This window comes from Alligator mississippiensis, chromosome 2 (genome assembly GCF_030867095.1).
Source record: "Alligator mississippiensis isolate rAllMis1 chromosome 2, rAllMis1, whole genome shotgun sequence".
Classification (NCBI taxonomy): Eukaryota; Metazoa; Chordata; order Crocodylia; family Alligatoridae; genus Alligator; species Alligator mississippiensis.
In genome coordinates, this window is record NC_081825.1 from 261,354,468 (window position 1) to 261,368,006 (window position 13,539).

The 13,539-nt window shown below is 52.4% G+C and overlaps 1 protein-coding gene across 1 annotated transcript; it reads left to right on the plus strand.

The window, feature by feature from the left end:
• Positions 1–10,330: 10,330 nt before the first annotated feature.
• FOS (Fos proto-oncogene, AP-1 transcription factor subunit) lies at positions 10,331–13,326 on the plus strand. The gene is made up of 4 exons (XM_059723097.1): positions 10,331–10,813; positions 11,320–11,565; positions 11,688–11,795; positions 11,913–13,326. The coding sequence occupies exons 1-4, from the start codon at positions 10,676–10,678 to the stop codon at positions 12,534–12,536; spliced, it is 1,116 nt and encodes a 371-aa protein (XP_059579080.1). The 5' UTR covers positions 10,331–10,675; the 3' UTR covers positions 12,537–13,326.
• Positions 13,327–13,539: the final 213 nt, after the last annotated feature.

Genomic DNA, 13,539 nt, shown 5'->3' on the forward strand with positions numbered 1-13,539 from the left:
GGACAAGGCAACATTCTGTCCAGGCCCAGGGCTGTGGCAGCTGGGCCACACCAGGGGCCTTGGGAGGCAAGCGTGGGCCCAGGCTGACTGTTCTCTGACTGTTGCTTGTTCTGGGCCTGTCTTCCCCGGGTGGGGGCTGGGCTGGGAGGGTGCCTCCAGGGTTGTTGCTAGGGGTGGGGATGGTTCCAGCTTCCCCCGGCCCAGGGTCTCATCGGGCCTCAGCGCCCTTCCCCCCGCAGCGCCGCCGCCGCCGCACACCAAACAAACAACAGCCGCTCGCGCTGCCATGGTGACTGGGCCCCGCCCCCGCCCCTCCCCTCCATGTGTGACGCCGCGCCTGCGTCGCCCGCGAGCGCGGAGCTGAGGGCGGAGTAGAAGGGCGATGACGTGCTCGGCTTATTTCCATGGAGACCACGCAACCGACGTCAACATGTTTGTGTGTTTTCAACGTTCCGTCGTCGCCACGGCAACGTCAGGCGGCCGCGCCGGCCCCAGCAACAGCGCGAGGATTGGCCGGGAGGGGCGGAGAGCCCGCCCCCCATACCAGCGCCCCTGCGTGATCGCAGCCGCGTGCGTACAGGGTTTTCTCCACGCCCCAGGGCTTGGCCCTGCCCCCTCCTCCTTTTGCGGACCCAGCTTGGACCCAGCCCCGGCAGGAGGGGGTAGAGCATAGCAGACCCCAGTCGGTGTGGCCGCGCTGCTGGGTGTTGGCCTTGGGCCTTGCAGTAGCTGCAGGATTTCCCGGAGGCCGGGGACGGGGAATCCCTGCTTACAGAAAGCGGGAGCAGAGAGCCGTTGCCTGGGGCAGGGAGCTGTGGTGCCCGGCCCGGAGTTTCCAGCTGGGGCCTGGTGCACCAGGGTCGAGACAGTTTCTTCAGGCCTGTTCCTGTCTGATCCCAAAGCACGCAAAGTTTGAAGCCTTCCAAGGTGTGGGGGTGAAGGTGTGAAGGCGTGTTTCATGCTGGTGCCTGGTGCTGGCTTCACAACCCAGTGCTTTGGATTAGGCAAATTGCCCCAAACATTGGTTGCTCCTGCACTGCACCTCAGCCCAGCCCTGTGGAAACCAGTTCCAACATGAAGGCAGCAGCCCCTTCAGTCCTTGGTCTTTAGGGGACATGCCCCTTCAGTCCTTGGTCTCCTTAACTAGGAGCCAATCAGTGTCAGTAGTGGTGGCACATTTGAACCCCTGTCAAGTGGGAACAGGTTTTAGACCCACAATTAATGTTCAAATGAGCCAGGTCAAACAACAGAGAATTGAAATCATTGCCAGTGAATCCAGCCACCTTGTGCACTTAGTAAGGTGGAAGAAACTAGCCTAAAAGAAAAAGGCTCTATTGTCCCAGTACTGGCTGCTGGAGATGACTAGGCCCCTTACTATAGGATTTTATTTATTTTTTCTCAGACATTTTTATTCTTAGTTATACAAACTGCAAAGCTGAAGCAGTTCAGAGAGACTTCATGGGCAGATGCCAAAATACAGAGAGGATTTGGGCCACAATGTCAGATTACAAGTCAAATGCTTGGTTTGCTGTTTGGAGATTAGCAGCTGTGTCTGGTTTGTGGGGACAGGGCATGCACCATCTTGAGTGCTGAGAGCTGTGTTTTCTGGTTCTTTTACTGAGTACAGGAAAAAGATTGGTGCAAAAGAGACAGTTGATGTGGGAATGAAGAGGAAGCTCCAGCTGTGTGGAGGCATCTGCCAGATGAAGAGTGACTGCCTGCCCAAGCCCATGCTCCTCATCCTAGTAATGGACAGTAAGTAGACCAAGAGACCAAGCACACAGGAAGTATCTTGATGATGTAAGAGAATGGTGTGGCAAGAATCTGAGGACACTTTATGCCAAAGCACAAGACTATGCCAAAGCGTGCAGTGCCTTACAACGCGTGACTGGCCGCAGCAATCGTTAAACTCTGGGACAGAGGAAGGAAGGAGTAGGAAATTACCATTTTGTTTTAAACAACCCTATGGGCTTCCTTTCTCATTTATCAGGCATGTGTTGCCAGCTATGTTGGCTTTGAAGAGGCTGAGAACCGATTGAGATAAGCAGCTTGAGACTCCCCCCTGGCATCCTGTTTGTAGTGCCGAGATGGAGCAGTGCACTCAGGGCTGGCTTCCTGGAGTTTCCCCTTGTTTGGGGTTTGCAATCAAACATGCTGTACTGATATACTTAGCAGGAATTCCTGTGTAAGCACGTGTTTCGCACTGGGGCATGACAAGAGAGTTAGTTTAGAGCCAGCTGATTGCCGGTTTTGTGCTAAACTCTAGAAGTTTCATTATGAGGATAAGGGTGAAGACTTCTGTGGGCCAGATCAGGGAAGGTCAGTGCTCCCAGGCTACATCAGGTCATTTGGGCTTCAGCTGCCCTTGTAGCAATAAATAGCATTCCTAGCATTTGGTTCTTCTGAGTGCCCATTTTGGATGGGGCAAAACAACAAATCTGGCCACTGCGCAAAACAGAAGTGTCAGGCAGGTCTGGATCTATACTCTGTCGTCCATACAGAGAACCAGAGTTGTTTCACCCAAAGTCTTTGGTGAATATACTTCTTTGCATCATACCTAACCTTGCACCATTTAGTGATATTTATTTCCCTATTTATTTAATTTCACACACAATTCACACACGTTTAATAAGCTTCAGTTTCCACATGATAGTTTGCCAGGTTTGGTTACTGAGAGAGGGACTTGATTTGTGCTGTGGTTCTGCCTCATCCTTTAGTCCTTTGTTGCATTCCTGAGGCCTTTATTCCTGCAGTGGCAGCATCTTTCCATGCAGCTGATGACTTCTTCTGGGTGTGTACAATATTCAGTTGAACTGTCTAGTTCATCTGAAGCAGGCAGCAACAAATCTCTGGGGTTCTTTTAAGCTTCAGCAAATTCAAATCACTTCCCCTGAATGTCCATGCCTGAAGCCTGGAATAGATAAGGTTGTATCTCTCTCTGACTCCTTAGGACATTCCTGTCACCCTGTGAGGTGAGAACTCTCAGAATGCACAAGAGATTTTTGGCTGTGTTAAAGCTAAGCTCTCCCTTTAGTGCAGCCTGTCCAGTCAGGCACTTTGATATCTAAATACCAAGCTGCATGGAAAGAAGGTGAGAAAAGGGTTTGAGGCTTGTTATGTATAGCAAGGTTGTTTCTGTAGTTAGAGCAAGGCTTAAGTTCTTTTTCTTTTTTTTTTTTTTAGCCAGGGTGGACCTTCGATTTTGTGGCACTTTGAAGGACCATGGTTCTCATCCAGAGCAGTTCTTCAGGGCACCAGGAGCATTTAGGGGTTCCCATGGGCCAGACAATTTTCCACAGCTTTCCTTTTCCTTGGCTTCTGCCTTTCTTACTCCACTCTTGCTGCAAGATCTCCTCAGCCAAGCTCAGTTTGGTCTTGATTTGAACTTTTCTTACTTTTATACCTTTCAAACACAGATGTCCCCATATTGTAATAGTGGAGCTAGTGAGACATACCCAACTGGCAGCAAAAATGAGAGAAGAGTAGGGTGCCCTGCATACTGGTTGCTGCCTTACTGAGACAACAGCCCCCACAACCAGTGCAGCATTATTTTGGCAGCTTGCCCCTGCTGCGCAAGCCAACTTGTCACCTCTGCCATCTACACCTCTTTTAAGAATCAGGGCAGGGAGGGGATTTCATTGTGGAAATAAAGCATCTCTGCTTTCACTGTGCTCATGAAAGGAATTGATTGGGGGCAAATCAGAAGAAAATTCAAGACATTCCAATCTCATAGAAAATGCATATGGTGAGGATTTCCAGTCCCATCATCCACTCAGTTGGTGTCCTAAAGTGCTTTGAGGTCTTTACCTTTGTCTTTAAGTAAGATTTTATTGTATGTTCTTTTCCTAGTGCAGCTGTAGTTTGCCACATTTGGATTTTAGTTAAAAAAGGTCCATCTTGTTTAGCTGAAAAGGTCCCTCTACCTGTCTTTCTGTCTGTCTGCCCATCCATCTTCTTTCCGTTGCATTTTACAGTGCTGCCTGGCACCACAGTACGTTTGCACCTGCTTTCTCTAGTCTCTCTGGTTTCTTTCCAAAGTATGGATTGGTTCCATAAACTTGGGGCACATTTTGTATTGGACACTCTTCCCTTTCTTTGGCTGGATTGATTCTGATTCTGTCTGATTATGAGTGATTCTTCATCCACAGTGCAATGGATGCACACTCATTTTAGAACCAAGTAGAAGATGTAAGACTGGCTAGTCTGTTCCACTCCAGCTCTGCCACACCACACTGGTGGCATAAAAAGGTAATCGGTTCTGCAGAAACAGTCCTTAAAAGATGTCCCTGCATAATAGGCTGAACAGATGGCACAGAGCTATCAGAATGTCTCTGCACTGCCTCCTCTCACAATCCCTAAGGCAGAGTGATGTGTCAGGGGAAGAAGGAGGACAACTCTTGTTGTCTTCAGCTGCTCTTGACCATAGAGTAGCACTCAGGGGTCATTGCAGACAAGAGTAGGTTACAGCCCTACAGCCAGGTCAACCCCTGACAGGACAGAAAACGGGAAATGCAAAGGTAGGTTAAAGCTCTCTTCTCTCTATGCAACCCACAGAAGGGAGGTACACCTTGGGTTGGCGTGCAGATGCCTGCTCCAAGAGCTTCAGATCTAGATTAGTTAAGGCACGACATGGTTCAGAGAATGAAAACAGCAGCCAAGGGCAGGGTGGGAATGGGCAGGAGGTTTAGGCAGTCCAGTTGTTGATAATTGGCTTGAGGCAGGAGGTGCTAGGATGTTTCTGTGTGCAGAAGGTCACACCCTAGAGAGCACCTGTCACACACCCAGCTCCTGTCATTAATTATTACTTATGCTTTGCCATCAGTTGGCGTTGCACTTTAGAGAGACATAAATGGTAAGGGACCCTGTCCCACTGAGCTTCCAAGGTAGGTGATGACTGCAGCAACCTGTTGCACCACAGAATGTCCTTGTTCTATTGGGAGGGAGCTTGGTAATCCAGTAGCTGGTTTCTTGTCGGTGTGTTTCAATCCTTAGAGCATTTTAACACAGATAATCACTTTTGGTTCCAAGAGAAAAGTGGTGTAGGGTCATGCAGTGACTGCCTGAAATTCCCCCTCACCCCTATCAAGTAGCTTAGTGTTTACCTATAGGCGCATCACATCACTACATCAGCGTGGAAAGTGAAACTTAGAGCTATGCTCTGCGGTTAGTTTGGACCCAACAGAGAATCCGTTCCATGGCTGTTACTATCAGGTGTCAAGGGAAACACCATGGTAGTGGGGTAAACTTCCCCTCAGGGTGCTAAACTAGATTTAGCTGTCTCCAACCCCAGAGGCTGATTTCCGTTGTGTGGGTTTTGTTATACCACATGCCTTAGTTGCTTCTCTGCTGTGGTCTTTAAGACATTAGCAAAGTCAGATGCAAACTAAAAGCAAGAAAAAGGAACAGATCAAACAAAAAAAGTTGTTTGTCTAAATTATACTTCTTAGTCTAAGGAGATGGAATTCAACAAGGTGAAGCTGGAACTTCAAACTTTATTCTGTATCAACGTAGAAGTAAATGTTGGGCAAGTTGAAGACGACCTGACTATGTGTACAGCAGGCAGTGAGTGCTGCCCCATCCACAGGAATAGCACAGGCACGTTTGCATTTTCAGCCGCACAATAAAGCAGTGTACTTCAGTGGATCAGCAACCAGACTGGGACTCAGGGACCACATCTACATAAGCAGCAGACTGTGCGCTTGTTACTGTGCACTCATTTAGTACTTGCTTATGCAAATTATAACTTGAACTTGTTATTTAGTACTTATGCAAATACTAAATGACGTGCAGTAACTGGCATTACTGCGCAGTACTGTCGCCATACATTTTTTTCCTGACATTACTGTACAGTAGCAACAAGCTACTGAGCAGTAAGCTCCTTACTACTGTGTAGTATTGTCACTGCACGGTTAGTGCCCGGCAATCCTACTGCATGGTAGCAATGAACTACCATGCATCCAGGAGCTAGGCCTTGTACTCCCAGTTCTGCCCTTGATTTGGTGTGTGACCTTGCATGCTCTTTGGAGCAGGAACTGCCTTTCACTGTGTGTATGTACAGCACCGAGTACATCTAGCCCCAGACTCAGCTGGGCTGCTTCTTGGAACTACTCTAGGGAGACAGATGATGTAGCAATGAGCATGGTCGTGACTGAGGACAGCATAGTGGAAGGATAGGTCTTGGCTGCTCTGGCAGCATGTTAGTGAGGGCAGTCCTAGCCACGTGGACAGTGCTGTTTTTGCTTTGACAGTGTTTTGTCCCCATAGTAGTGTTTGTGTGGTAGACGTCACCTTCCTCCTTTTTCTCACACAAGTTGTGGTGTGAATGTGCACGCGCTGCACTAGAAGGAAACAACAAGCCCACGTCATGTGTTTTCGGTTTCTCTGTTTCCTTGGCTTTCTCGGCACATGCTACATACATGCAGCATCAGCACATTTTCCGTTTGCTGCAAACAGAGCAGGTGGCTGGCTTCCATGTGCACGACCAAAACAAACATGTCAACAAATATTTTGTGAACTCACCTACATGGACTCGATGGTTTCTAGAACCTTCCTTGATGGTTTGTAGAGGCAGCTCAGTGCTGAGTGCCAGACTCCTCTAAGTGAAGACTCCTCTGAGCACAGAAGACCTGCACTTAGAGTTGGGCCTGACTGAGTGCCACGAGGCAGGCAGCTCCCATGATGCCTGCCAGAGACTCCTGGCAAGAATGGAGTTCTCCGAGGATACTCCTTCCTCTGGGAAGGACGGGGTGTCAGGCAGGGAGACCAGCAGGGTATAGCAGGGCATATGGACACTGGCTGCTCAGCTTGGTGCCATCAAGGTGTAGTTTCTGGGTTGGAGTTTTCTTTGGTCTATCTTTTTTTGCTGGGGTTCACACATGGGAATGGAGTCCTGCTCTGCTCTGCTCTGCTCTGCTAGGGTCTGGTCTGTCTTGGGCCTCAGGGCTGGACTAAATGGGACTCTGTGGGCTTCTCCAGCTGTGACCTCTGGCTTCAGAAAGTCCAACCAGCTGTGGATACTGCCAAGGCTGGTAAGCAGAGTACTGCGAGGCTCTCACAGCCCTGAGGCTGGGGTGCCCAGCTCCCCTGGGACCCAGGCAGCTCAGCCCTAGCTCAGGGAAGCCTCCTGGCTGCCTTGGGAAAGGATCTCTCCTCAGTGGCTGGCTGTCCCCTCTGCTCTGCCGGGCAGCTCAGGAATAGCAGCTGGCCCAGCTCCCCCACCCTTGTGGCCCAGATCTCTAAGAATGGAGGTGACCGCGTAGCAGCATCAGGCGCTGCATTTAGCCATGAGCTCAGGCAGTGGCAGGGCTGCCAGCAGGACTCCATCCAGCCCAGTGTGGTGACACTCTGCTTGGAGACTGTGCTGTAGGCTGTTTGTTGCCGTAAACAGACTCGCTACACCAGCTTCCCTGTTACTATCTATAGCGATCTCTTGGCTCCACAGCAAGGCGAGTCTGCGGTCTGGCTCCCGGCTGAGCCTGACCTGAGCCAGGCCTGCCTGACATCCCCACTGTGGGTGGGTGTCTTGGGCCTGCCCTGCAACAAACAAGGATCAAAACAAAGGGGAGGGGACAGAGGTTTCCTTGGCCATGTCCTCAAAGTCCCTTCGCTTTCCCGGATCCCGTTCAGCTTTCTGGGGAGTTCCCTGGAGAAGCCCAGCCTGTAGCACTCCACCCCCCAACCCCTACCCCAGTGCCCTATACTGGAGTCTTCCCTCTCAGCTATTATTGTGCCTAGATAGTAAGAACATAAGTAATCATGCCTGAATGTAATTTCCTTCCCCCCGCAGGAAGTGGAGTAAGTTCCAGGTTCTGTCCACACGTGCTTTCTGCCATACCCCAGCCAGATCTGTGCAGAGAAAACCGTCTGTGCCAGCCACCCAGATTTATTAACAAGGAATGTGCACGTGCCTTCCATGAGTGATCCCCACCTGCCCTCACAGCAAACCTTCCTGGGTTTTTATTGTTTTTTTTTAGCTTAGGTTGTTGGATTTTAGGGTGTAATGAAAATCGGTTTAAACATAGAACTCAATGGGGAAATGATCTGGCTTCTCCTGCATTCACACAGACTGGAGCTGCTGCTTGCGTGGATACTACACATTGCTCTTCTAAGGGGTGTAGGTGAAGGGATAGTTTTGTGGGTGGACTGAACCGCTCCCACAGAATGGGGCTGATCCAAACCCTGCTATACTCAATAGTTTTTCCACTGATTTATATAGATCTTAACATCAGGCCTTAAACACAAATAATCCCTAGATAACACCACTCTTTTATGTTATACCCAGGATGTCTCTGAGGGCTTTTATTTTATCTAGAGAAGTACAAGAGAAGCCAGAGGAAGTTTCTCCAAACTATATATGGAATTATTGGGATGTCATTAATCAGACAGTATTAACCAGAGCAGCTCCATACAGCAGAGAATATACAGACATACTCACTCACTACCTGGTGGCGAGTGAATGAGTCCTCAGGGCTTGAAGCAAGTTCCAGACTTCCACCCCTCTGCCTTTGTGTGGGGGAGTTTTATACAGCTCAGGTTCAGATTGCTGTGTTCCTACCCATTCCTTTGAGATAAGGAGCCCTTGGCCAGTTCAGTAGGGATCAGGGAAACTGAGTCACAACCTGTGACCATTGTTCTTTCCTAGGATCACCTTGTTACCATGGGGTGTGATGATCACTGGCCTCTTCATCTCCACTCCCTTGAAACTACCCCTTGCAATCTGCTTCTCTCCCGATCTAATCATTAGGATTCAGACTGAACTGGGATCAGAGTATCTTGGAGGAGGAATGTAGTGACACACCCAGCACAGCAAAAATGAGTGAGAGGCATTTAGGACTCCCCAACAGTTACAGTGGGTATAAAGTTGAAAGAAAATAAAATATGAGCAGTTTATTAAATGAAGTTTCCCCAGTCACAAGTTGACACTACACAAAATTGTGCAGCCTCCCCTCCAGAAATGTCACGTTTTCTCCAACACTTTAGATGTCATACATGTGTTTGAAGACGTAGGCAGAAGACATCTTCCAGACTTTCTATGAAGGCAGAACCAAACAACACAACATAGTTACATGGATGGAGGAAATTGAATTAATTTACGATAAATCTGCACAGCATTAATGGCCTCATTATAATGCCTGCATTTAATGACTTTAAATCCTAAACACCTCCAAAATGAAATGTGAGATATACTGTACCATTTCTTAAAAGTATTTAGTAGAAAACATTGCCTGCTTAAATACACAGGGGGGAGGGAAATCAGGGCAAAAGTCAGACTGTCACAAAACCAACACACACACACAACTAGTAGCCTGTCCTGAATCATCAGCAACTGTTTCAGCTCTCTGCTATAAAAGTCTCCCCCAGCAGAACACAATAACCACTAAGTAATCATAAGGGGTGTTAGGTCTGGTTGTGTCAGGGTTGAGGGTAGCCTTATGTAGAGTTTAGATTATGGATGGTTTGGATAGCGATGATCTTGCCTCAGTCAGACAGGAGGTTGGACTACTCTGGAGGCCCCTTCCAGCCTTACTTCTCTATAACTCTATAACCCTATAAGGGTGATTATTTTTCTCTAACCACTGTCACAGACAGCAAGAAAGCTACTATAACATGAAAAAATATGCCATATTTTTTGACAGGAGTAAAAAAAGTCACCCCATTTGCCTTCATGCTGCATTTCCCCTTCCCAGCCTTCCTCCACATTTTGTCAGATGAGACCACGGAGCTACTCTTTGGGCAGGGAGCTATTTTCAAATGTGTGGAAAAGTGACAAGCTGGTTTCGATTCAAAACCACCAATAAATAGTGGCAGTAACTGTGAAAAAGCAGTTGAAGCTGATGGGAGGAGCTGGGCCGAGGAAGTTCTCCCTGGCTGTGGAAGGTGAGTGAGAGCTGCAAGGTGTCTCTATAAGCAGCAGAATTCTTCTGGGGAGGCTTGGGGGTGGTGGGGGGGTCGGGTCTGACTGCAGCAGTGCAGCTCCCTCTTGGGTATCCCCCCAGCAGGGGACCTGGCGTTGCCATGCACCGCACTGATCAAAGTGCAAACACAGCCACTGCTGTTGCAGCTGCCCTTCTCCTCCTCCCTGTCTCCCCCCACCCCCGCCTCTCTCTCTCTCTCTCTCTCTCTCTCTCTCTCTCTCTCTCAAACCAGCCGCACTTGGCTGCAGCCTGGAGCGGTTCCCGTCAGTCACACCCCCTTGCACAGGATGTATCCCATATAAGGATATCTGCGTCAGTGGGTTCCCGAGCCGGCCGTACCAAAGCGGACGGGGGGGATCCGAAGTTCTGTCCGCCCCTGAGGAGCCGAGAGCCCCAGAGACCCCGGGGAAAACCCCCGTGACACAGCGCGACAGACGAGTCGAGGGTGCACGAGAAAGGAGAAAGCCCCGCGGGGGCTCCGGGGAGGCCACAAGGGCAGCTTGTCCTCGGCTCCCCCGCCCAACGGATTGGCTCCGCCCATGATGTAAGACCATTCACCAGCCTTGACTATAAAGGGGCGGAGGCGCCGAGCTTTACTCCACAGCTGAGCGCTGCAGAGTGAACGGGAGACGGGCTCGGAGCGCAGACGCGTAGCCGGCAGAGACGCCCCCCCCCCCCCCTCCGCAGCCCGAGGGACGCCGAGCGCGGACACAGTCGGCACAACGCACTTGGGGGCTCTGTACAATCCTAGCCTCGCCGACATGATGTATCAGGGCTTCGCTGACTATGACGCGGCTTCCTCACGCTGCAGCAGCGCTTCCCCGGCCGGGGACAGCCTCTCCTACTACCCTTCACCGGCGGACTCCTTCTCCAGCATGGGATCGCCCGCCAACCCCCCGGTGAGCCCCGGGGCAGCGGTGCAAGGGAGGGGCGGGCGGGGGGGGGGAAGCTGCGGGCGCGGGGACCACCGACTGGACGGGCGTGAGCTGCCCGGGGTGCCCTGCTCCGCCCGGTGCACTGGGGAGGACAGCGCTGCAGCCCAGCCCCGGGACGGGGCCGCATGGGAATGCTGCCCGGCCCTGGGGAAGGTCAGTGGGGGGGTGGGACCGCGGGCCGGGCTGCGCTGTGCGCTCTGCGGCGGGTGTGTAAAGCGGTTTCATTGATAAAACGGGAGTTCATTGAGGAGACTCCGGAGCGGCGCCTGCGTCAGTGCAGACGTCAGAGATATTTATAACAACCCCCTTTTCATGTGGAGTCTGCTGATGGCAGCGCAGCGCTCGAGCCAGCCTGGCCCCGGGGGCCGCTCGGGAGCCTCTAGGGGCTGGGGCTGGGGGGGTGCGGGCTCAGTCCCGCTGCCTCCCTGCGGCTCTGGCTCACCCTCGCTTCTCTCCTCCCCTGTCTCTAGGACTTCTGCACGGATCTCGCCGCCTCCAGCGCCAACTTCGTCCCCACGGTGACCGCCATCTCCACGAGCCCCGACCTGCAGTGGCTGGTGCAGCCTACCCTGATCTCGTCCGTGGCCCCGTCGCAGACACGGGCTCACCCCTACGGCGTCCCTGCTGCTCCCGCCAGCACCTACTCCAGGGCTCCGGTCGTCAAGGCCACCGGAGGCAGAGGGCAAAGCATTGGCCGGAGGGGCAAAGTCGAGCAGGTGAATGAATGCGCGGCCGTGGAGGGGGGGATTAACGGGGTCTGGGCGCGCGGTCCCGGCTCTCCCGGAGGCTGCGGGCAGGGCTGGCAGCGGGACTGACGGGCGCTCGTGCCTCTCCCCAGCTGTCCCCCGAGGAGGAGGAGAAGCGGAGGATCCGGAGGGAAAGGAACAAGATGGCAGCTGCCAAATGCCGCAACCGCAGGCGGGAGCTGACCGACACCCTGCAAGCGGTAAGTGGCTCCGGCCTTCTCCCCCCCCCCCCCCCCCCCCCCGGCCCTGCCGGGCTCCGCTGCCCCGACGGCGCGGCTCCCGAGCGCCGCCTGAGCCCGCTACGCTCTGCCCCGCAGGAGACGGACCAGCTGGAGGAGGAGAAGTCAGCGCTGCAGAGCGAGATCGCGGGGCTGCTGAAGGAGAAGGAGAAGCTGGAGTTCATCCTGGCCGCTCACCGCCCTGCCTGCAAAATCCCCGATGAGCTGCGCTTCCCCGAGGAGCTGGCGGCTGCCTCCATGGACCTGGGCCCAGTGCCCAGCCCGCCGCAGGCCGAGGCCGAGCCCGAGGAGGCCGCCTTCGCCCTGCCGCTCATGCCTGAGCCAGCCCCGGCCCCGATCCCGGCCGAGCCGCCCAAGGCCAGCGGGCTGGAGCTGAAAGCCGAGCCCTTCGACGAGTTCCTTTTCCCGCACTCGTCCCGCGAGACCGCCCGCTCAGTGCCCGACATGGACCTGGCCGGCTCCTCGGCCTTCTACGCGGCGGACTGGGAGGCGCTGGGCGCCGGCGCTGGCGGGGAGCTGGAGCCGCTCTGCACGCCCGTGGTGACCTGCACGCCCTGCCCCAGCGCCTACACCTCCACCTTCGTCTTCACCTACCCCGAGGCCGACGCCTTCCCCAGCTGTGCGGCCGCGCACCGGAAGGGCAGCAGCAGCAACGAGCCCTCCTCCGACTCGCTCAGCTCCCCCACGCTGCTGGCCTTGTGAGAGCCGGGCCCAGGGCACGGACTCCGGATCCCAGCCCCCTGCTGCTGCTGCTTGAGGGGGGCTTCCGCCTCCTTCTCGACCCCAGCTGGGCAGGGGCAGCCCGGACCTGCGCTCCAGGACCTTGCGGGGTGCTGCTCGGGGAGGCCTCGCACCTCTTCCAGAGATGTAGCAAATCAATCGCATGGAGTTCGTCTTGTCCCCAGTGCCCCATCCATGAGAGCTGGTAGTCTGTAGCATGTCCAACATGGCTGGGTTGGTGACTCCCCTTCCCTCCTTAGTATCACTAGCATTAATTAATGAATAGCTCTTGGTTTCATGACTTGGAATTTAACCTGGTGCTGGGTTTCTCCAACTCGTTATCTAGTGCAGCTGATCTAACAATAACTACTGTGTCCCTGGCAATATCGTGTTCTGATGACTTAGCAATGACCCATCTTAACTGGGGGGGGGGGGGGGGGCAAAAAGAGACTCTCCTTTATTTTCTAGTAGATTAGATAAATGGCTATATCCATGTACTGTAGCTCAACATCAATATTCATTGTTCTCTTACTGATCATGCGTTGTCCAGGTGGTCTGAATGTTCTGACATAAGTTTTCCATGAAAACGTTTTTATTGTGCATTTTAATTTATTTATGAAGATGGATTCTCAGATATTTATATTTTTATTTTATTTTTTTCTACCTTGAGGTCTTTTTTGGACATGTGGAAAGTGAACTTGGATGAAACTCTTAAGCATTGTTTGCTTATTATTGTTCAGAGACGTTGTCAATAAAAAGCATTTAAGTCAAATGTGAGAGCTGCTCTGGAGTCTTTTCTGGTCCTTCTCTAACTGTAAAGTGTGGTGAAACTGGTGCCCCATGAGTTCAAGGCTCAGCAGTGAGGACAGGACTTATCAAAGGCATCTAATCCTCTTTTTTTGGGGAGCGGGGAGAGAAACACTGTCTTTTCTTACAAACCATGATGCTTTCCATGGACACACATCACCTTTTAACCTTTATCACA

What these genes read in the sequence shown, in the direction of transcription:
- FOS (XM_059723097.1), top strand. Translation starts at nt 10,676, where the DNA reads ATGATGTATCAGGGCTTCGCTGACTATGACGCGGCTTCCTCACGCTGC. An exon ending in GATCGCCCGCCAACCCCCCG is followed by an intron (nt 10,814 to 11,319) that starts GTGAGCCCCGGG and finishes CCCTGTCTCTAG; the next exon opens with GACTTCTGCACGGATCTCGC. An exon ending in GGAGGGGCAAAGTCGAGCAG is followed by an intron (nt 11,566 to 11,687) that starts GTGAATGAATGC and finishes GCCTCTCCCCAG; the next exon opens with CTGTCCCCCGAGGAGGAGGA.